General features: G+C 51.5%; 1 protein-coding gene and 1 long non-coding RNA gene across 5 annotated transcripts in view; one reads left to right on the top strand and one right to left on the bottom strand.

The window, feature by feature from the left end:
• The window catches only part of Nwd1 (NACHT and WD repeat domain containing 1), a 78,036-nt gene that overhangs the window by 27,301 nt on the left and 28,170 nt on the right, over positions 1-22,565 (bottom strand). For all 4 annotated transcript variants that reach the window (XM_076553224.1, XM_076553225.1, XM_076553226.1 and 1 more), the window contains 5 exons: positions 17,486-17,689; positions 15,935-16,094; positions 14,580-14,697; positions 12,525-12,683; positions 7,581-7,778 (listed from right to left, as the gene is read on the bottom strand). In XM_076553224.1, the coding sequence (XP_076409339.1) occupies positions 7,581-7,778; positions 12,525-12,683; positions 14,580-14,697; positions 15,935-16,094; positions 17,486-17,689 (839 nt within the window). The remainder of the gene's footprint in view (positions 1-7,580; positions 7,779-12,524; positions 12,684-14,579; positions 14,698-15,934; positions 16,095-17,485; positions 17,690-22,565) is intronic.
• Positions 770-3,849, top strand: LOC121823371 (uncharacterized). The gene is made up of 3 exons (XR_006064787.2): positions 770-1,004; positions 2,638-2,708; positions 3,289-3,849. It is a non-coding gene; the product is annotated as an uncharacterized LOC121823371 (long non-coding RNA).

Here is a 22,565-nt window from a genome sequence, read left to right on the forward strand (position 1 = left end):
CAGCAGTTAGCCTCAGATAACACCAGCCTATGGCCTGGAGGGATGGCTCTGTGGATGGAGCTCTTGCAGCTAAGCATGAGGACCAGAGTTCGGATCCCCAGAACCCATGTAAACACAGCAGAGCCGGGGGCCTGGAGCATTGGCTAGAACCGCTGTACTGGAGAGCTCTGGTTTCAACCGGGGGACTCCTTCTCAGTGCGTAAGGTACAGAGTGACGAGGAAGACACCTAAAGGCCCTAAACTTAGCTCCAGTCTCAGGGGTCCAGCTACTTGGAGACACAGAGCAAAGCAACTGACCCCTTCTCCCTTCCCCGCAGTTACAAACCCCGGCGTGGGCGCTGTAACATAAAGCTGCTCCGGCTGTCAGGCGTCTACGCTCTCATCCTTTATTTCCACGATGACATGTGTGCCCATCCACATGTAAGTGTACACACACACACACACACACACACACACACACGGAGGAGAGGCTGGAGAGGCAGCTCAGCGGTTAAGAGCCCTGGCTGCTCTTGTTAGGATTCTGGCACTCCAGCTGCATGGCCACACACGTGCAGTTCAGTAGCTAAGTAAGGGGTCTTACGTCATTGGTGCACTGCGTGATCACACAAAAGTGCATAGCGCGGTCATGCAATCAGCGCCATTTGTGGCGGAGCTCCATAGCCCACCTGCGCATGTGCAAGGGAATCCTTAAAAAGCCGGACACAGACTCCTCCCCTCTCTTCTCTCTGTTCCCTCCTCCCCCCGACTCTCCCCCCCCCCCCCAAGCTTGGTTACTCTCTTCCATCCCCCTCCTCCTAATGAAGCTCTGACACTGGGTTTTGTCATGTCTCATGACCTTTTCACCCGGTAACAGCACCGCTATATATTTAAAACAACATTGGCGCCGTGAGGAGACAGGCTCTCCTGGCGCTCTGCGTCTGGGACCCTGTACCGAGGTTTATTGGACCTACGCCTGCCCACTCTGCGGTTTTCATTTGCCCAGCAGCCAGGACTGCTCCGCATTGGTGAGTTTTCCCTTTCCAATCCCTCGCCATTTCCAGTAGCCGGAGATATATTTCTTGTGCTGGACCCCTCCCCTCCGAGGGGGCGTCCCCGGGCTGTGTACTACAACACATTCTCTCTTGACAAAGTATTGAATGCTGTCTGAACTCCCAGGGGGTCCTCTGGTACGTATGCCCTCTCAGCCCTTGCCCCTCCCGTGAGGACGGGTTGGATAACTTGTGCTGATGCTGGTCCACAGATTACCTGCCCTCGGGGATGCCCAGGATGGGAGTCTGGGATCCCATTTGTTATTTTAATTTTTTATTTTTTTCTCTCAGCTGCAGTCAGGGGACATGGAGGCTTCCTCCTCTTGGTCCCACTCCTCTGAGAAATGCCTTAAATATCCCCAGACACCAGTAAATTTGGCCACGTAACGGCTGCTTGGACCCCGATATTTCACGGGAATTATCTAACTTCGGCCGCGAACGGGCAAATGAAAAGCGTTACCTTATCCCCATGCTTTTACCTAAGCTCTGAACCCTCCCTTTCTGATTCTCTCTCTCCTGACCACGTCCATTCCTAAATCTGAGTAATCTCCGACTCCAAACAATCTCTGCCTATCTGGCCTCTGCTCTGTTCTCCGGTACTGGGTGGGCCACCAAGCACGGACAGGTCTGGAAGCAGCTAGGACACATGCAAATGAGTTTACGATCAGGACCCACATTGGGATCATAATAATCCGGAAGGCTCTCTAGCCAGAGATCAGCTTACAGCCTGCCTCCTGGGGGTCTTCCTAAAGCTGCCCTCAAGCCAGCAGACTATCAAAAAAAAAAAAAAAGTAATTCAAGACACGGAATAAAATCCATCTCTTGTCCCCCAGAGCTCCCTGACATTAGGGATAAACTTAAGCATCTGGAGAGCAAGGCTCCTGACCCCAAAGGTGGAAGTTTCGGCTGCGGCATTTAAGGTGTGCCATGAGAGAAATGAGAAAGCCCAAGAACAGAGTTGCCAAATGCTGGCCCACGCCATCCGAGCGGCTGCATAAGGGCTTCCGGGTCCCTGTTTTAGAAGGCCATGCGGTTTGTGTGTGCCCTGCTGGAGTATCAACTGAGCCACCTAGAGAGATAACTGGTCAGCTGACTGCCCCCGTACACCTTGTGGCATGGGGACATCCAACTAAGACCTCCAGCAGACCTCCTAGGCCTGGCCACGGCTCACAGGGAACCCAGGATGCAGCATGGAGCGATCTGTTTCCTTCCTATTGGACACGGAGCCACTTAATCAGTCCTGAGAGAGTTTTGGGGTCCTACCTCTCCTTCTCATTTCCCTATTGTTGGGGTAGGGGACAGACAGCCTTATCCACCTCCCCAGACTTAATTGTACTTTCAGGGATACCTAACAGGAGGAGATTTTCCAGCTAAGTTAGGAGCTTTCATTTCATTTGCTCCCTCCATGTGCCTCACTCCAGACTGGTCAGCAGTGTCTCTTCTCCTCCTCATGCACAGGGACACAGACAGGGCCCTGCTCTCTCTCAACTTCCAGAGGACACCAGGATCCACTGCCTTGTCACCAACTCCAGAAGAATGAGGACTCACCCCACAAGCTTTTCCCTTCCTGGTTCCCTCTTCTAATTAACTACTCAGCTAATTGTTACAGGATCACCATAGAGCTGGAGTCCAAGGACCATCAAGTATACCCAGGTGGTGAGGAACAGTAACAGTCAAAAGGTATTTACACCCCCAGACCCAGAAGTGTCTGGGCTCTGCAAACAACACAGACTTTAGTATAACCATCTATTACTGTTAAATTCTCTCAGCAACTGATCACCTGTGTCTCCTGGATAAGGAAACAGGTGTCTTAAAATAATCTGTCTCTGATAAGGCTTATCTCAGGTAAAAATTAAAAACATGTTCCAATCTCTCTCTCTCTCTCTCTCTCTCTCTCTCTCTCTCTCTCTCTCTCTCTCTCTCTCTCAAACCAATGTAAGCAGAGTGCTAAACACTTAACACTACAATATCATGGTCACCAGCCCAAGACTTTAATTTTCTTTTTTTTTAAATTTTTTAATTTTTATTTTATTGGTGTTTTGCCTGTATGTATGTCTGTGTGAGGGTGTGTTAGATCTCTGGAGTTACAGACAGTTGTGAGCTGCCATGTGGGTGCTGGGAATTGAACCCAGGACCTCTGGAAGAGCAGTCAGTGCTCTTAACCACTGAACCATCTCTCCAGCCCCGACTTTAATTTTCTCATGGCTGCTTCTTAATATGTTCAAAATTTTTCTGAGCTCCAGAAAATCTACCTGGACAGGTTAGCGAGCTCTGGAACCAGCTTGAATCCACCTGGACAGCAACTTGTCAGACGACTCCCAAAGCAGCAGACGACCCCAGGACACCTGTCTACCTCCAAAGCCCCCTTCTCTACCCCCCTAAGAGTCAACCGATGCCCACCAAGTCAGCTGGAAGCAGTTTTTCGGGAGAAATGACGCCCCTATTCCTTGTTCACCTGCTTTTTTTATAATAAGCAAAAAGCCTGGAATGTTAGGATTCTGCCACTCCAGCTGCATGACTGCACACACGCAGTTCAGGAGCTAGACAAGGGGTCTTACGTCATCAGTGCGCTGCATGATGGCACAAATGCATGCAGCACGGTCACACCATCAGTGCATGCCTGGCGTAGCTCCATAGCCCACCTGCGCATGTGCAGGGGGATCCTTAAAAAAGCCGGACACAGACCCCTCTCCTCTCTTCTCTCCGTTCTCTCCCCCCTCCCCCCTCTCTGGACGCGTGTCTCCCCCAGGCCTGGTTACTCTCTTCCGTGTCCTCCCCCCAACCTCCCACCCCCCCACCCCTCCACCCCCCGCAATAAAGCTCTGATGCTGGGTTTTGTTGTGACTTTTTCACCCAGTAACAGCACCGCTATATATTTAAAACAGCAGCTCTTGTAGAGGATGTGGGTTTGATCCCTGGCACTCACATGGCAGCTCAGAACCATCTGTAACTCCAGTTCCAGGGGGCCCAGTGCCCTCTTCCGGCCTGCATAAGCACTAGACATACACAGGGTGCACAGACACACATGCAAAACTCTCGTTCACATAAAAGTAAAATTAATGAAATTTTCAAAAGAAAAGAGAAGCCTAGCTTAGGCATGGAGAAAACAGACTTTTCTAAATGCCCTTGAGGGGGTCCTGTGCCTTTTGCATACCTCAGTTTCCCCAGATGTGATATGGTTGTTTGCTGGAGGCTGTTAAGTCATGGTTGGCCCAGCTAATACAGACCCATATTTTCTTTCTTTATCTTAAACATTAACTCACATTTTTTTTCCCACTTAAACAAATAAGGAAACTGAGACCCAGAGTTGGGGGGAGCCTCCTCATTCCCTAACATGACAAGCACGGAGAGCACAGCTGCTTCCCTGTCCCAGAGAAGATGGGAACATGCCTCTAAGTGGTAACTTCCCCTGCCTATGCCATGGCAGACATCACTAATCCGTCACAGCATCACTGATTCATCTGTGGCTGTACTCATAGTCATTTTATGTTCTCCACTTAGTAAGAGGGCCCCACAGTTCATGTGTTTTTATCTGAGCATATAGTTATCTACACCATCCCCAGAGCAGAGAGAGACAGAGACAGAGATTATACCCACGCTCACACAAGGAGACTATTTTCTCACAGCCTTATAGTTGGAGATGTCCTAGTACTAGTCAATGACATAAGAGTAGAAACAAGTTCTTCTAGGTGTTGCCTCTAATAGGAAGAGGTCCACCCCCTTCCCCCCTCCTCACTGGCTGGAATGTCACAACGACTATGGTAAGTGCTGCAGCGCCATTGTCCTTGTCCCAACACCCTAGGGATGCCCTTTGTGCTGTGCTCAATGGAAAGATGGAGCACACTGTGCGGGCTCCGGTTCAAGTGCTCCACCTGGATCCTTCTAATCAGCACAGCCGTTCTCACTAGGCCCCTTGGCTAAGAGTCCTCAGCGCGGCACCGCTGAGTCATTTCCCCGTGCCGTGCGCCTCTGAGCGTTAACATTTCCTATTGTGTAGAGAAGTTCCCCGGGGAGTGGGAGGGAAAGAACTGGAGCCCTGAGTGGACTGTGTGGGTCTCACAATGGACGAGAAATAACGTGAACAGCAGAGAAAAGGAGGGAGAAGGAGGAGGGTGGGGAGTGAAAGGAGAGTGTCATAGCTACAGGGTGAGTTGGTAAGCACCTGGAGAGAGGAGAGAGCATTGTGGTCATATATTGTGTACCCTAATAAAATTTACCCGAAGACCAGGGACAGCCACAAGATTAAACATAGAGGCCAGGCAGTGGTGGCACACACCTTTAATCCTAGCACTTGGGAGGCAGAGATCTGTTTGGATTTCTGTGAGTTCAAAGCTACCCTGGCTGGGCCGTGGTGGCACACGCCTTTAATCCCAGGACTCGGGAGGCAGAGCCAGGCGGATCTCTGTGAGCTCAAGGCCAGCCTGGTCTACACAGTGAGATCCAGGACAGGCACCAAAACAACACGGAGAAACTCTGTCTCGGGGGAAAAAAAAGCCACCCTTGATTATGTGAGATTGATTTGGTCTAGGAGAGAAACAGAGCCAGGCAGTAGTGGTGCACACCTTCAATCCCAGCACTGGGAAGGATTAATATGGTTGGGTGGAGAAAGGTATATAAGGCGTGAGGAGACAGGAACTGAAGCTTTTTCGGCTGGACCCCGTTCAGCTGAGGACTCAGAGACATTCAGTCAGAGGATGTGAGGAGCTGGCGAGGTGAGAAGCAGCTGTGGTTTGTTCCTTTGTCTCTCTGATCTTTCAGCATTTACCCCACTATCTGGCTCTGGGCTTTTTATTAAAAGACCGATTTAAGATTCGTGCTACAGAGCATGGGCGGGGGAGCCTGGTGAGGGGAACGGGGGGCGGGGGGGGGGGGGGAGCGAGGACAGTGGTGGTGGGAGACACAGGGAGCTGCAGAGACAGCTCAGCTCTGCTCTTCCAGAGGACCTGGTTCAGTTCCCAGCACCCACATCAGGCATCTCACAGCTCCTGGAGATCTGACAGCCTCTACTGGCCTCTATGGGAATCCCCATACATAACACACACACACACACACACACACACACACACACACACACACGGATACATTTTTAAAAAATCTACCTGCCTTTGCTGAGGTTAAAGGCGTGCACCACCACCACTCGGCCTAAGAAAAGAAATCTTAAAAAGAGAATAGATATAAGGTAGCAACGTGGATACTGACGGAAAGAATGATGGAAGGAAGGATAGATGGGTGGGTGAATGTGGATGAATTGTGTGGGCACAGGTGGGTGGATGGATTGTGTGTGCACAGGTGGGTGATGGGTGGATTGTGTGTGCTCAGGTGGGTGATGGATGGATTGTGTGTGCACAGGTGGGTGATGGGTGGATTGTGTGTGCTCAGGTGGGTGAATGTGGATGGATTGTGTGTGCTCAGGTGGGTGGATGGGTGGATTGTGTGTGCACAGGTGGATGGATTGTGTATGCACAGGTGGGTGGATGGATTGTGTGTGCACAGGTGGGTGATGGATGGATTGTGTGTGCACAGGTGGGTGAATGTGGATGGATTGTGTGTGCACAGGTGGATGGATGGGTGGATTGTGTGTGCACAGGTGGATGGATGGGTGGATTGTGTGTGCACAGGTGGATGGATGGGTGGATTGTGTGTGCACAGGTGGGTGATGGGTGGATTGTGTGTGCACAGGTGGGTGATGGGTGGATTGTGTGTGCACAGGTGGGTGATGGATGGATTGTGTGTGCACAGGTGGATGGATGGATTGTGTCTGCACAGGTGGGTGGATGGATTGTGTGTGCACAGGTGGGGAATGGGTGGATTGTGTGTGCACAGGTGGGTGATGGATGGATTGTGTGTGCACAGGTGGGTGGATTGTGTGTGCACAGGTGTGTGTGCTCAGGTGGGTGAATGTGGATGAATTGTGTCTGCACAGGTGGGTGATGGATGGATTGTGTGTGCACAGGTGGGTGATGGGTGGATTGTGTGTTCACAGGTGAGTGATGGATTGTGTGTGCACAGGTGGGTGATGGATGGATTGTGTGTGCACAGGTGGGTGATGGATGGATTGTGTGTGCAAGGTGGGGGAGGGGTGGATTGTGTGTGCACAGGTGGGTGATGGATGGATTGTGTGTGCACAGGTGAGTAGGTGGGTGACATAGGGACAAGGTGTGTCAAACCCTAAGGCCTCTTTCCCCCTGGCATTCTAGCGTGAAGTCTTAGCCGGGTCCCTGTCATCTGTCAGGGTGGCCAGCTTCACTCTACACTTGCAGACTGCCTGGCATGCACCCCCAGCTTGTGGGACGCTGTAGCCAGCAGCTCTCTGGGACAGAACCTCAGAGGCATCTGCCAGCTCCAGGCTCATTAGCAGTATTTACAGCAGTAATCTACAGTCCCCGGGGACAGAGAAGGCCTAGTCATGGGAGAGCAAGGGAAGGTCCCAGTGGTACCTGGGGCCTCCTGTCTGGCAGAGGGGAGCCCCCGAGAGCAGCCCCAAATATCTGGCGTCTGGTCCCCCGGGTACACAGTGAGCCGATGTGTTTTTGTGATGGTGGGGACACTTGCCTTTGTGACAGCCAGTGAGAGTAGCCCGAAGCCGTCCCCCGGGTGGCTGTAGGAATCCTGCCAGGGGCACCAGCATTGGGTGTGGGCAGGCCCGGAACCAGCTCTGGGCTTGTTGGCACAGCTGCCCGATCATCGCTGGATGGGACGTAGCAAAGTAAAGGAGCCTGGCCAGGATCTCGGTGTACAGGACGCTGTTCTCTGCAATGAAAAGAGGTGTGTCACCTCCTGGCTGAACCTCGCCACACCCACGAGCCCCAACTCTTACAGGATCGCAGGGGAGAAGCTGGGACACCCCAGGCCCTGTCACCCTTCCTGCCTCGCTGTCTGTGTCCATCCATCCCCCTGCCTCCTGGACATAGACTAGCTGCCAGCCTCCAGGCTCTGCTGACCATGTTCCCTCTGCCTGGAGCTCTTCCTCAAGCCAGGCATTCTCCTCCAAGGGCGCCTCTCCATCAACGAGTTAATTAACTAAGTATTCATTTTGTTATTGTCCAGATCAGCCTTGACGCCTGGGCTCAAGACAGCCTCTCACTGCGGCTCCCCAAGTGGCTGAGACCCAGGTGGACGGGTGAGTGGGTGGGGTGAGGAAGCAGGGGGATGGACCGATTGGTGTGTGTGTGGGTGCTGATGGATGGGAAGTAGGTGGATGGATGGAAAGGTGGGTGGTTGGGTGGGAAGATGGACGAATGTGAGGATGGCAGGCTGACCGACAGATGGATGGGCAGATTGGTAAAGTGTGGAGGGAAGACTGGAAGGGTGGACAGACGGACAGACGAAAGAAGAAAGACAAGGGGGGGTGGGAGGGTCAGTGGATAGGTGAACTGTGCCCGCTTTCAAATGCCACCTCCGTCAAACTCACTCCCTGACTCCAGCCCGGTCCTCCCACCCCAGGCTGCTGTTTGACGTCCTCCGGAGCCCATTGGCCGCCCCCAGCCCCCACCCCGCTCTTTAGTTAGCCAAGCCCGTCATCTGCCTGGCTACTGATGCACAGCACAGCACATTCACCCAGCAGGCACTTCTGTTCAGTGTGGTGGCACATGCCTGGTGTGCCCATCTCTCGGGAGGCTCAGACAGCAGGATTACGAGTTCAAAGCCAGGTTCAGCTGAATATCGTGATCCTGACCGAGAAAGGACAGAGGCCAGGGATTACCAGTGGATAAATGTGCTTGCTGCCAAGCCTGACGACCTGAGTTCGATACCCAGGACCCGGGAGAGAGCCAACTCCCTCAACTTGTGCTTGACTTCCGCACACAAGAGTGGCTAACCACGTGGGCACACACAAACAGAGCACTTTTGAAATGGAGGGGGCTGAAGAGAATTCTCAGTGGTTTCGAACATGCACCCACAACCAGGTGGCTCACATCTGCCTGTAACTCAAACTCCATGGATCCAACTCCTCTACTCAGTATGGGCACCTGTACACGCATAGAAAAATAAAAATGGAGGACCAAAAATGGACCCATGAAAACCACCCTGGAGCCTGCGACACCCGCTGGAAAATACTGTCCCTACCGGGCTGCCAGGCTCAAACATGCACAGAAATGCTCTGGGAACACACACTGCCGTAGCGCCCTCTGTTGGCGATTTTTTCACCGCACCCTACCCTCTGCTTGGGGCACCACGGATTGTAAACAAAGGAGTTTTTGCAAAGATCTTGCCGTGTGTGTGTGTGTGTGTGTGTGTGTGTGTGTGTGTGTGTGTGTGTGTGTGTGTGTGTGTCTGTGTGTGTGTGTGTCTGTGTGTGTGTGTCTGTGTGTGTGTCTGTGTGTGTGTCTGTGTCTGTGCGTGTTGGGGGGGTGGCTCAGCAGGTAGAGCGCTCCCCCAGCATGCACAAAGTCCTGAGCTTCAGTCCCAGCAACATATGAACCAGCAGTGGTGGTACACAGTTGCCATCCCAGCACTTGGGAGGCAGAGGCAGGAGGATCAGGGTTCAAGGTCATCCTTCACCACACAGAGTTCAAAGCCAGACTAGGACACACAAAACTCTGCCTCAAACAATTTACAGGAAGTATGCAGAGCTTTCAGGTTCTCAGAGCCAGAAAGCAGCCCAGGAGGAGAATCCAGGGCCAGGGGAGGACGATGGGGAAGAGGAGGGGGGATGGTGATGATTCTGCAGCAATGGAGAGGACCTAACACCACAGAGTGTCTAGGCAGGTGACAGCTGGCCAAGTGCCAGCCTTACAATCATGGGAGTTCAGGTTTGATCCCAGCACCCTGGCAAAAGCCCAGCCTGGTGGTGCGTACCGTAACTGCGGAGGCAGAGACAGGCGGATCTCTGGAGCGCAAGGCCATCAAAGACACGCCTGACACACCTCGCAGACACATCCGTCAGGCACACCTATCAGGAACACCCACACATCACACACACACATCAGAAATATCAGAGACACGTATTAGACACACACACACACACACACACACACACACACACACGCCGGACACACATCAGGCACACAGAAGTCAATGACACCCACTGGACACACTTATCTGACACATTTATAAGTCACACCCAGAGGTGTGGCTTGCCAAACTCTAAGATTAAATACTTTAAAAACTTTATCTTTTAGTGGGGCACAGTGGCAGGGTGGGGGGGTGGGGGGTGGGCAGAGGCAGGTGGATCTCTGGGTTTGAGGCCAGTCTGGTCTACAGAGTGAGTTCCAGGACAGCCAGGGCCACACAGAGAGACCTTGTCTTGAAAAAACAAAACAAAACAAAACAAAACAAAACAAAAAACCCACCCACCTTTTTTGAATTGTTTGACAGTTTAATTCTTTAAATTTCATTTCATTTCTTTCTTTGTGTGTGAATGTGTGCATGCAGACACATGTACATATACCCTGGTGCGTGTGTAGAGGTCAGAGGACAACCTGTGGGGATCACTTCTCTCCTCCTACCATGGGGGTCCCAGGATCGAACTCAGGTCCTCAGGCTTGGCAGCAAGCGTCTTTATCTGGTGAGCCATGGAAGAGGAGCCTCCACTTTACTTTGTGAGGTAAGAGCTCACTGAACCTGAACTCACATATTCAGCTACACTGGGACATGCCTGACTGTACCCTAACTCTGGGGCTGCAGGTGCGTGCTGCGGCTCTGAGGTGGGGCTGGGGATCTGAACTCAGGTCCTCAGCTTGGACAGCGAACACTTTACTAACGGAGCCATGTCCCAGGACCTATGCTCTTCCTCCTCCTGCTCCTCCTTCTTCCCTCCCCGCCTCCTCCTGCTCCTCCTCCCCCATCTGCACCTCCAACTCCATCTCCACTCTTCTGATCTATTCTTGCTTTGGGTCATCAACTCCCTGGCTTCATCAAGTTGCAAGAACACAGTGCCCTCTGGCATTTGGCTGCCCTGGTGCCAACAGGATCCCGCAGAACCGGACCTGAGACAATGATCAACCAGAGCACACTGCTCCAGGTGGCTCAGCTTTCCTTTGTTCCTCCCCCGTGACCCCAAGACTACAGTGAGCTCCTCACATGGACAGACTGCTGGTGCGCCCATACTGAGGACAAAGTCCATTCTTTGTCACTGTCACGTCTTTGTTTCTTTGGGTTTTTGTTGTTGTCGTTGTTCCTTTGTTTGAGATAGGGTTTCTCTGTGTAGCCCTGGCTGTCCTGGAACTCACTCTGTAGACCAGCCTGGCCTCGAACTCACAGAGATCCTCCTGCCTCTGCCTCTCGAGTGCTGGGATTGAAGCTGTGTCATCACGCCAGGCTCTGTCTGTTTTTGTTGCTCTCAGAGTCTCACATAGCCCAGGCTGACTTGAACTTGCTAAGTTTGAAGTTAGCTGAGGAAGACTCTGAACTCCTAATCCTCCTGCCTCAGTCTCCTGACTGCTGGGAAGCCAGGTGTGCGCCGATGCACAGGCTTGCCGCCCAGCTTGTCTCCTGTCAAGTCAGGTGGAAGGCTGGGGTTTCCTCTGGGAAGCCCCAGTGCTGGGGCTCTAGCCTGGGATTCCAGCACCAAGCTCAATCTCAGCACTGGAATTGCAGATGTGCAGCCCCACAGCTGGCTTTTTACCTGAGTGCTGGGGATCTGAAGTCAAGTCCGTTTCTCACAACAAGTCCTTTGCTGACTGAGCTGTCTTCCCGACCCCTGTGATTATTCTCATCTATTCCATCAATTAAAAACCTATGGGACAGCCGGGCGGTGGAGGCACTTGCCTTTAAACCCAGCACTGGGAGGCAGAGGCAGGTGGATCTCTGTGAGTTCAAGGCCAGCCTGGTCTATAGAGTGAGATCCAGGAAAAGTACAAAGCTACACAGAGAAACCCTGTCTTGAACAACAACAACAAAAAAAAAAAAAAAAAAAAAAAAAAGAAAGAAAAGAAAAGAAAAAGAAAAAATTCATGGGACTTATTTTTCTCTCCTGTCACTTAAGTTTGGGTACAATTCTCTATTTCCCTGAAGTACTTCCTGTCTGGACTTGTCTAGAGGAAAATGCGGGTCCAGAGGGAGGGACAGCATTGGTTTTTCAGATTTTGTCCCAAAATTCTTCCTAACTGCATTCCAAATTGTACAAGTTAGTGACAAGAAAGTGACACAGTGGGTGGGTAGACAGAGACACAAACAGGTGGGGGGGATGATGCATGAATGGAAGGTGGGGATTGATGGGTAGATGGGGCCAGGCAGTGGTGGCGCACGCCTTTAATCCCAGCACTTGGGAGGCACAGGCAGGTGGATCTCTGTGAGTTCAAGGCCAGCCTGGTCTACAGAGTGAGTTCCAGGAAAAGTGCAAAGGTACACAGAGAAAGCCTGTCTCGAAAAACAAACAAACAAATGATGGATAGATGGATAGACAGGTAGATGGATGAATGAATGGATGAGTAGATGAGTGAATGATTGACAGATGGAGGTTTAGGTTGGTGAAAAATCAACTTGTAGTTCCCTGGGTTTCTGAGGTTTCTGGAGAGCAGTGCAGAGCATACCCTCCTGTCAGGCCAGGACGCTCACCCATGCCCCGGAGCTCCACAGCAGGGCGGCACAGCTGGAGGGCTTCTCTGATCAGATCGACCTCAGGAGAGTCCATGTGAGGGGCACACATGTCAAAGTCATCCAGCAGGTCCTCAATGCCCCCAGAGATGCTCCGGCAGGAGATCCAGCTCATGTTCCCTGTGGAGGACAAGGAGTGAGGAATGCCCTTGCTTACTGCTGGCTCATTCTGAGGGTACAAGAATGGCCACCCTTTCTCCCTGGGGTTCTTGAACTCTGGAGTTCTGGCACTGAGGCTGATGGTTTCTGTGGTGGGCACTGAGCTGTGATTAATAGAACATGACCTGGCATCCACCCCAGATGCTGCCAACACCTCAGAAATGTTTCCAGGATTTGCCAAGTGTCTCCTGGAGGAAGAATGTCCTTTGAAAATCACAGGTATGAGTGTGGGTGGGGAAATAAGTGGATGAAATAGATATGCAGACAACCATCCATCCACCCATCCATCCACTCGTCCATCCTTCCATCCGTCTGTCCATCCATCCATTCATCCATCTGTCTATCCACCAGTCCATTCATTCTTCTACTCGTCTACCCATTCATGCACTCATCTACCTACCAACCAACTCATCCATCCATCTATTCATTAATATATACATACACCCATCTATCATTCTATTAATCCATTTATCGATCCACCCATCTATCCATATACCTGTCTATCTGTCCATCCATCTATATCTATATCCACCCATCTATATATCAATTTATCTATCCATTCATTTATCTGCCACACCTTTATTGGCTTAACTCTGTAGTTTTCCCTTCAGTGCCAACTTCCATTCACCCATCCTTACACACCTCTATCTCTCATTCATTCATCCAGCTTTCTGCCCATTCATCTATTCATCCATCTGTCCACCTTCTCAAAGGAAGAATGTCCTTTGAGAATCACAGTATGCTGTGGGATGTTCTGTACGTTAAATGTGTTGGTTGGTTAATAAATAAAACACTGATTGGTCAGTAGCCAGGCAGGAAGTATAGGCAGGACAAGGAGAGAGGAGAATTCTGGGAAGTGGAAGGTTGAGTCAGAGAGATGCTGCCAGCCACCACAATGAGAAGCAGACGTTAAGATACCAGTAAGCCACAAGCCATATGGCAACTTATAGATTAATAGAAATGGGTTAATTTAAGATAGAAGAACTAGCCAGGCAGTGGTGGCACACGCCTTTAATCGCAGCACTTGGGAGGCAGAGCCAGGCGGATCTCTGTGAGTTCGAGGCCAGCCTGGGCTACCAAGTGAGTTCCAGGAAAGGCGCAAAGCTACACAGAGAAACCCTGTCTCGAAAAACCAAAAAAAAAAAAAAAAAAAAAAAAAGATAGAAGAACTAGATAGCAAGAAGCCTGCCATGGCCATACAGTTTGTAAACAATATAAGTCTCTGTATGTTTCCTCGGTTGGGTCTGAGCAGCTGCGGGACTGGTGGGTGAGAGAAATTTGTCCTGACTGTGGGCCAGGCAGGACCAAAAACATTCTAGCTACACAGGTATGTATATATGTATGCATATATGTGTGGGGGTAGGGTGTGGGGGGTGGATGGATGGATCGATGGGTTGGTGGATGGATAGATGGATGAATGGATAGGTGGATGGATGGGTGGGTGGGTGGATGGATGGATGGATGGATGGATGGATGGATGGATGGATGGATGGATGGGTGGATGGATGGATGGATGGATGGATGGGTGGGTGAGTGGGTGGATGGATGGATGGGTGGGTGGATGGATGGGTGGATGGATGGATGGATGGATGGGTGGGTGGGTGGGTGGATGGATGGATGGATGGATGGATGGGTGGATGGATGGGTGGATGGATGGATGGATGGATGGGTGGGTGGGTGGATGGGTGGATGGATGGATGGATGGATGGATGGATGGATGGATGGATGGATGGATGGGTGAGTGGGTGGATGGATGGATGGGTGGGTGGATGGATGGGTGGATGGATGGACAGATAGATGGATGGATGAGTGGATGGGTGTGTAGGGGACATCTATGGCCCTCATGGCAACCCTTACCCAGCACCTCCTGCTTCAGCTCCTCCATGCGGCCCGCGTGCAGCAGATGGAAGGGCAGTTCTGTCAGCTTCCTCCGGTTGGCGACTGTGCCTGAGAACCACAGTGGTTGTGGGGCCACCTGGTGGAGGTGGGGAGGGAGGGGATGAGCTTGGGCTTGAACTCAAGTACTTTCCTTCACTCCACAAATACTGGCCAAGCTGGCACCAGATGGTGCTGAGGGGACGGGAATATAGTGGCCAACAGAGCTACCCACCACCCCACAGCCGGGCTGGGCCAGATGGAGGGACCGGGGCTTGAGCATTTCAAGGATGAGGCATGGCAGGGAAACGGGAAAGTTCTGCTGAAGGTGGGACATTGGAGCTGGGCCTCGGAGGATGAATAAGAGTCTGGTAAAACACGTCAGAACAGTGGCATTGCCAGGCACAGAACGGTGTCCAAGCTATGGACGCCAAGGCACATGTGGAAAAGGACCAGGTGGAATTGCATGCGAGGCTGACGGGGGGGGGGGGGGATTCTTCTCTTTGGTCTCTACTGTGTGTGTCCCGGTAATCACACGCACCCGTGTGTGTGTGTGTGTGTGTGTGTGTGTGTGTGTGTGTGTGTGTGTGCATGCACAGGGCAGAGGTAGATATTACAACTCTTCCTCAGTTGTGCTCCATGTGACTTTTTGAGACAGGCTCACAATGAACCACATCAACTGTGGTAGACAGACTGGACATCTAGCCCCAAACAGCCACCGAATTCCCCCCCACAGGCTTTTTGTTTTGTTGGAGACAGGGTCTCACTATACAGCCTTGGCTGTCCTGGAACTCACTCTGTAGCCCAGGCTGGCCTCAGACATCCTCCTGCCTCTGCCTCCTGAGTGCTGGGATTAAAGGCCTGCGCCACCACAGCTGGGCTGCAGCAGCGTGCTCTTAACTGCTGAGCCATTTCTCCAGTGCCTGGCTTTTTATGTGGGTTCAAATATTCAGATGCAAGTCTTCATGTAAAGAAGAGTCACAGCTCTGTCCTCAGGCGCAGCCAAGGAGACGCCTGTGGACAGCGGGAGGCTGTACCTTCCCAGCTGAGCAGCTGACAGTGTGGGATGTGGAAAGTCTTCAACAAGTCCCGGTGCTGATTGACATTTTGATTTTAACCTCATCAATGGCAAGAGGGCTGCACCCCATAAACACTTAGTGCACACACCCACCGTGATTCCTGACCCTGACCCCAGAATGACATTCTGGGGCTGAAGGAGCACCTCGAAGCTGTGGAAGAGGCCTGAAGTGACTTTGGAGGGTGTTTTGAGTGGGAGAGAAGGACAAGGACAGCTATGTCAGGGGATGCTCTGGGAATGGAGTGGCAGGTGGCCTCACCTTGCGGTCCAGGTTTAGGGGCTTCCCCACGAGGGGCAAGGTGATGAGTTTCTTGGTGCCCTGGCTCCAGGCTCCAGAGAAGAATTCAGCTAGCACACCGTGTCTCTTGGATCTCTCAGGCCCAGACAGGTATCGAACCCGGATCACCTTGGACAGCTGTCTGTGGAGAAAGGGCACAGGCTGGTGGCCCAGGGGGCAGTGCAAATGCAGAGGCTGTCTGTCTGTCCACTCCATGTCCTGTTGTCACTTAACACTGCTCTCTGAAATGGCCCTGCTTTTTTATTTCTCTTTTTTCCCTTAAAAAGTTTTGCCTCTGCCTGGGCAGTGGTGGCACACACCTTTAATCCCAGCACTCGGAAGGCAGAGGCAGGCGGATCTCTGTGAGTTCGAGGCCAGCCTGGTCTACAGAGTGAGTTCCAGGACAGGCACCAAAACTACATAGGGAAACCTTGTCTCGGAAAAAAAAAAAAAGGTACATAGAAAGTTTTGCTTCCGAGGGCAATGAGATGGCGCAGTAGACAGAGGTGGTTGCCACCAAGCCTCGTGGTCGGAGTTCAATCCCTGCCTCTTACATCGCAGGAGGAGAGAACTGGCTCCCACAGGTTGTCCTCTGACCTCCACACACACACACCTACATGCATACATAATAAGTAAATGTAAAAAAGAGCCTTTGATCTGGTGTGGCAGGTGGCACAAGACTGTCACTGTATCTCCTCAGAGGCAGGAGGGTCACAAGCTGAAGCCGAGCGTGGCTGGGCTGAACTGGGAGCTCAAGACCAGCCCGGGCAACTTAACAAGACATCACAGCAAATCAAAAAGGAAAAGAGGCTGGGAAGACGGCTTAGTGGATAAAGTGCTCACTCTGCAAGCGTGAAGATCTGGGTTCACACCCCAGCCCACACACGTGAAAGCCTGGTGAGGCGGGAAGCACTTGCAATCCCAGCGCTCGAGAGGAAGCAGAAACAGCAGGAGTCTAGGAGGCTTGTGGTACAGCCAGTATGGCTGAACCGGTGATCTTAGGTCCAGTGAGAGACCCTCTCTCCAAATACGAGGTGACAGAAGTCAAACCTGAGGTCAACGTCTGTCCTTCATAAATGCACACATAGGTGAGGGCACCACAGACAAATGCATATCACACACACACACACACACACACACACACACACAATGAAAAAAAGGCTTGGAGTGTGGTCAGGGTGGAGCCCTCGCCTAGAATTCCCAGTGAGGGGCTGGGGGCGTGGCTCAAGGGTGGAGCCCCTGCCTAGAATCCCCCAGTGAGGGGCTGGGGGCGTGGCTCAGGGGTGGAGCCCCGCCTAGAATCCCCCAGTGAGGGGCTGGGGGCGTGGCTCAGGGGTGGAGGCCTGCCTAGAATCCCATAGCACCTCACACAACACTCAAACACACAAAACAGACAAATTAGGTATGTATAGTTTACACTAGGACTGGTTTGTGCTAGATTGCCTGAATACCCCAAAAAAGGAAGTCAAGGATTTGCTTGGGAGCCTTTGCTCTCAGGGTCCCACAAAGAAAGTGTCCCTTCTCAGGGCCTACCTGTGCGCGATGGCCAGCAGCGTGCAACCATCCACGGGCCTCCTGGTCAAGCAGTGTCCCAGGTCCCGGCGGAGCCGCACCCACAGCAGGGGCGGGAAGCGCAGGAGCTCCTTGCTAGGCGGTGTCCAGTCCCGGTACACGACCTGCAGGACCTCATCATCCAAAGACAACACATCCTTCAGCTCCGCCTCTGAGAGACCGTACCTGTGGAGCGAGGGGGCACAGCACACTGTGACAGCCCTGTGATGAGGATGCGCAGGGACCATGTGTGCAAACTTCTGACAGGGACCCTCCAGCACGGACCACTGCAGATGGCCCCCTTTCACACACAGGGTCTGCACAGGCCACTCTCCAGGCTCGGGGTGGGGTGAGGGCATGTCAGTCGGGCATGGTGACACGCCTCTGTCATCCCAGCACAGGGAAGTGCAGGCAGGAGGATCTGGCGCTCCAGGTCTTCCTTGGCTACATAGTGAGTTCCAGGACAGCCTGGGCTACAAGAGAGTCTGTCTTAAAATGTTTTCAAAAGGGATAAAGAGCAGGGCATTGGTGGAACTCACCTTTATCCCAGCACTCAGGAGGCAAAAGCAGGCAGATCTCTGAATTCAAGGACAGCCTGCTCTACAGAGAGAGAGTTCCAGGACAGCCAGCACTACACAGAGAACCCTGTCTTAACAAACCAAAACCAGCCAGGCGGTGGTGGCACACGCCTTTAATCCCAGCACTCAGGAGCCAAAGCCAGGCCGATCTCTGTGAGTTCGAGACCAGCCTGGTCTCCAAAGCGAGTTTCAGGAAAGGTGCAAAGCTGCACAGAGAAACCCTGTCTTGAAAAACCAAAACAAACAAACAAACAAAAACCAGACCAGGCTGGAGAGATGGCTCAGTGGTGAAGAGCCTATCAGAAGGGATGGAGTTCAAGTTTGCAAGTCAGGCTGCTCACAACTACCTGCACCTCCAGCTCCTGGGGATCTGACCTGCAGTGAGGCACACAGACATGGGCACGCCTACATGAATAAATATTTTAGAGCAGGGTGTGGTGGCACATGTCTTTAATCCCAGCACTTGGGAGGCACAGGTAGACAGATCTCTGTGAGTTCAAGGCCAGCCTGATCTATGCAGCAAGTTCCAGGACAGACAGGGCTATGTAGAAGGACCATATGTCAAAAAATAAATAAAAATAAATAATAAAAAGGCTAACGCTGACATAGATGGACATATACATTTAGTATGCACAGAACACATGTGTTCATTATATGATGTCCGTGTCAGGCATAGATTGTAGAACTTACTGTATTGGGCTGAGAATGTGGCTCAGAGGGCAAAAGGCATCAGTTGCCAATGCTAACAGTCTAGTTCAATCTCTGGGACCCACATGGTGGAAAGAGAGAACTGACTCCTGTAAGTAGAAGCAGGTGGATCTCTGTGAGTTCAAGGCCAGCCTGGTCTACAAAGTGAGCTCCAGGCCAACCAGGGCTACATAATGACATCCTGTCTCAAAAAACCTACAATTTGAGGCTGGAGAGATGGCTCAGTGGTTTAGAGCACTAGCTGGTCCTGAGTTCAGTTCCCAACAACCACATGGTGGCTCACAGCCACCCGTAATGATATCCGGCATACGTGCAGACAGAACACTGTATACATAATAAATACATAAATATCTTTTAACAACCCTAAAATTTGTTGTACTATATTAATATATTAATAGTTGGATTAGTTCTATAATAGTATTACCAACATAATATGTTAAATATAATATTATATTAGGAATATAGTGTGTTGAGTATATTACTATGATATCAATATAATGTCAGTTATGTTCCCACATTATGCCATATTAATATTTTTATATTGCTCACATTATACTATCCTGCTACATGAAAATCACTGATAAATTCATACCAGCCACATAATTACTGTGTCAGGATTGGAGAGATGGCTCAGTGGTTAAGAGCACTAACTGCTCTTCCAGAGGTCCTGAGTTCAATTCCCAGCACCCATATATCAGCTCACAACTGTCTGTAACTTCAGTTCCAGGGGATCTGATACCTTCACACCAATGCACATTAAATAAATTAAAAAAAAAAAAAAAGCCAGGCAGTGGTGGCACACGCCTATAATCCCAGCACTCGGGAGGCAGAGCCAGGCAGATCTCTGTGAGTTCAAGACCAGCCTGGTCTACAGAGCTAGTCCAGGACAGGCTCCAAAGCTACAGAGGAACCCTGTCTTGAAAAAAAATTACTGTGTCATCTCTGCTTGTGAATTGCATGGAGTTATATGTTACATGTATGTGCATGTATCTCTCTAGGGTGCACTGACTATCGTCTTACTCTAGACTACTGAGCAGAGCTCCCGGCCCACTTAGGGATGCCAAGGACAGCTCTTGCCCTGTAAGTGACAGTACCTACAGACTCTGTCACGACTCCCCCAGGGCTGAATGTTCTGCAGTGAGGATCTCATTTTTTCTTTTACAGATTTATTTTATTCTGAGTTCCATGTGTGGGTGTCTTAGACTGCTTTGGCTTGTGATAAAGCACTGACCAAAAGCAACTTGGGGAGTAGTGAGACACGGTGGCGCACACCTTTAATCCCAGCACTCGGGCGCCAGAGGCAGGCGGATCTCTGTGAGTTCAAGGCCAGCCCGGTCTCCAGAACAAGTTCTAGACCAGCCAAGGCTACAGAGTGAGACCTTATCTAAAAAACATAAAGGAAAAGAAACGCAACTCAGAGAGGAAAATGTTTGTTTACAGATCACGGTTCATCCCCGGGAACCAGGGCAGGAGCTCAAGGCAGGTACCAGAAGCCCAGAGCTGGCACCACCCACAGTGGGCTGGGTCACTTCCTCTCAATCAGGAATTAAGAAAATGCTCCACAGACTTGCCCACGGGTCACTTGGACAGGGCAATTCTTCCCCTGGGGTTCCCTCTGCTGGGGTGTGTCGGAGTGACCACCAAGATCAGCCACTAGAGGAGTGAGTATGTGAGCGCAGTACCCTCGAGCACCAGAAGAGGGCGTCGGGTTCCTTGGCGCTGGAGTCCATGTGGCCTTGAGGACTCGGGTGCTGGGAACAGAAGCTGGGTGCTGGTCTGAGCAGCCAGTGCTCTTAACCATTGAGCCGTCTCTCCAGTCCAGGGACCTCTTTCTTTGAGTCAGCTCCGCCTTGTGAGCACATCTTTTTCCACCATCCTGCGCTTCACCATGTGAACAAGGCATGTTCTCGTGGAGGTGCCTGGATCGCCCTTCAGGGGCCGCCTGCCACCCTCCCTACCGGTGTGAGCCTCTCCCCTAAAAGCACCAGTTAGTTTCTGTCTTCCTGAATTTGGGTATTGGAACAACAAACCAGGAGAACAGTGCCTGGCCCCCAGCTCATGAGCTCACAGGTCCCCCGAAGCTCTGGGCTAGCCGATGTTCTCAGGGGCCGAGGGAGGGCAGCAGACTCGCCGGCGTTCAGAGAGGCAAATCCACAGAACCTTCCAATTTCAGTAACAACTTGGTTTCTTCCACGCAAACTTGGAGCACTGTTGTCCCCACGGTGTCTCATGCAGACAATCAGCCCCCGTGGGGTCTGGGGTTCAATCTGCATTCTAGGGTACATCCCTGGAACCAGCTGGAAGGCGGTTCCCCCAGCTTCGTGATGGAATGACGCTCTTGTTCTTCTCGTTTGTTTACTGTTGTTTGAGACAAGGTTTTGCTCTGTAGCCCAGGCTGGCCCAGAACTCCCCAACCTCCTATCTTAGCTTCCCAGGTGCTGGGGTGACAGGTAGGCACTGTCGTGCCTGGCACCCTGAGTTATTTGATTTTACTTTTCCTCATTCTTCACGTGCACGTGTATGTTGTGGGGGGCGGGGGGAGGAAGGCACGTGTGTATGGTGTGCACATGTGTAGGCCTGCATGTGGGAGCTCAGGGTCGCTGACAGAATTCATCCTCAGTGGCTTGTCCACCTTATTCACTGAGACGGGCTCTGTCAGTCAAACCCAGAGCTCACCAGTGTGGCTAGTCTTGTCAGCCAGCTTGCTCTGGGGATCCCATCCACGACTTCCAACCACAGGTGGGCTACCACGCCCACCCGCATTTCTGTGAGTCTAGGGATCCGAACACTGCTCTTCATGTTTGTGTGAGCGCGTTCCCAACTGAGCCGCCTCAGCCTCCAGGGCCTCATCTATTCATGTTGGTGAGTGGATTTGTTTCACACATACACACGTTCATACACACATATGTGAACTCACACACATGCACTCTCACACAACCATGCATGCATGCACACACATGCACACACACCCCAAAGCTGGACTGATGACTGCCATTTTTAATTTCTATCGATAAAGACCCGAAAGGGCACAGTCCAAGAATGAAAAAGTCTCAGCACCAGAGATGGCGCCTCACACACCAAATAAATAAAGACAGCCCCCAGAGACTGTTCTGCTTTTATCTCCATGTGAGACATCTACAGAATGTCGGTTTACTGTGGAGTGGAAAAGGCCCTCACCAGAACTCAGCCATTGCAGCATCTAGATCCCTCCAGCCTGTCCACAGGACACCGGGAGACCTAGAGTCGGCTGCCGGAGCCCCGCTGTGGAATTGTTTAGTATCTGTGGAGAACCTGAGCTCACAAGCAGACCCCAGTCCTCACTCCGTGAAAGAGAAAGCCCACCCCCTGCACTTGGTGTGGGCACACACAGTCTGTTTATTTATTTGATGCGTGTGTGTGTGTTTGCCTGCATGAGTTTATGTGCATCACACACTTGCCTGGTGGCCACAGAGGCCAGAAGAGGGCATCAGATACCCTGGAACTAGAATTACAGATAGGTGTGAGCTGCAAAATACAGGGACCAAACCCAGGTCCTCTGTAAGAGAAGCATGTGCTCTTAACCCCTTAGCCATCTCTCCAGCCTGTTTATCTATCTATCTATCTATCTATCTATCTATCTATCTATCTATCTATTATTTATTTATGTATTTTTTTTATTCTGAGACAACGTCTCATGTAGCCCAGGCTAGCTTCAATCTCACTATGTATCCAAGTATAACTCTGAACTCCTGATCCCCCTGCCTCCACCTCCCAAGTGCTGGGATGACAGATGTGCA

The sequence above is a fragment of the Peromyscus maniculatus genome, chromosome 17 (assembly GCF_049852395.1).
Source record: "Peromyscus maniculatus bairdii isolate BWxNUB_F1_BW_parent chromosome 17, HU_Pman_BW_mat_3.1, whole genome shotgun sequence".
Lineage (NCBI taxonomy): Eukaryota > Metazoa > Chordata > Mammalia > Rodentia > Cricetidae > Peromyscus > Peromyscus maniculatus.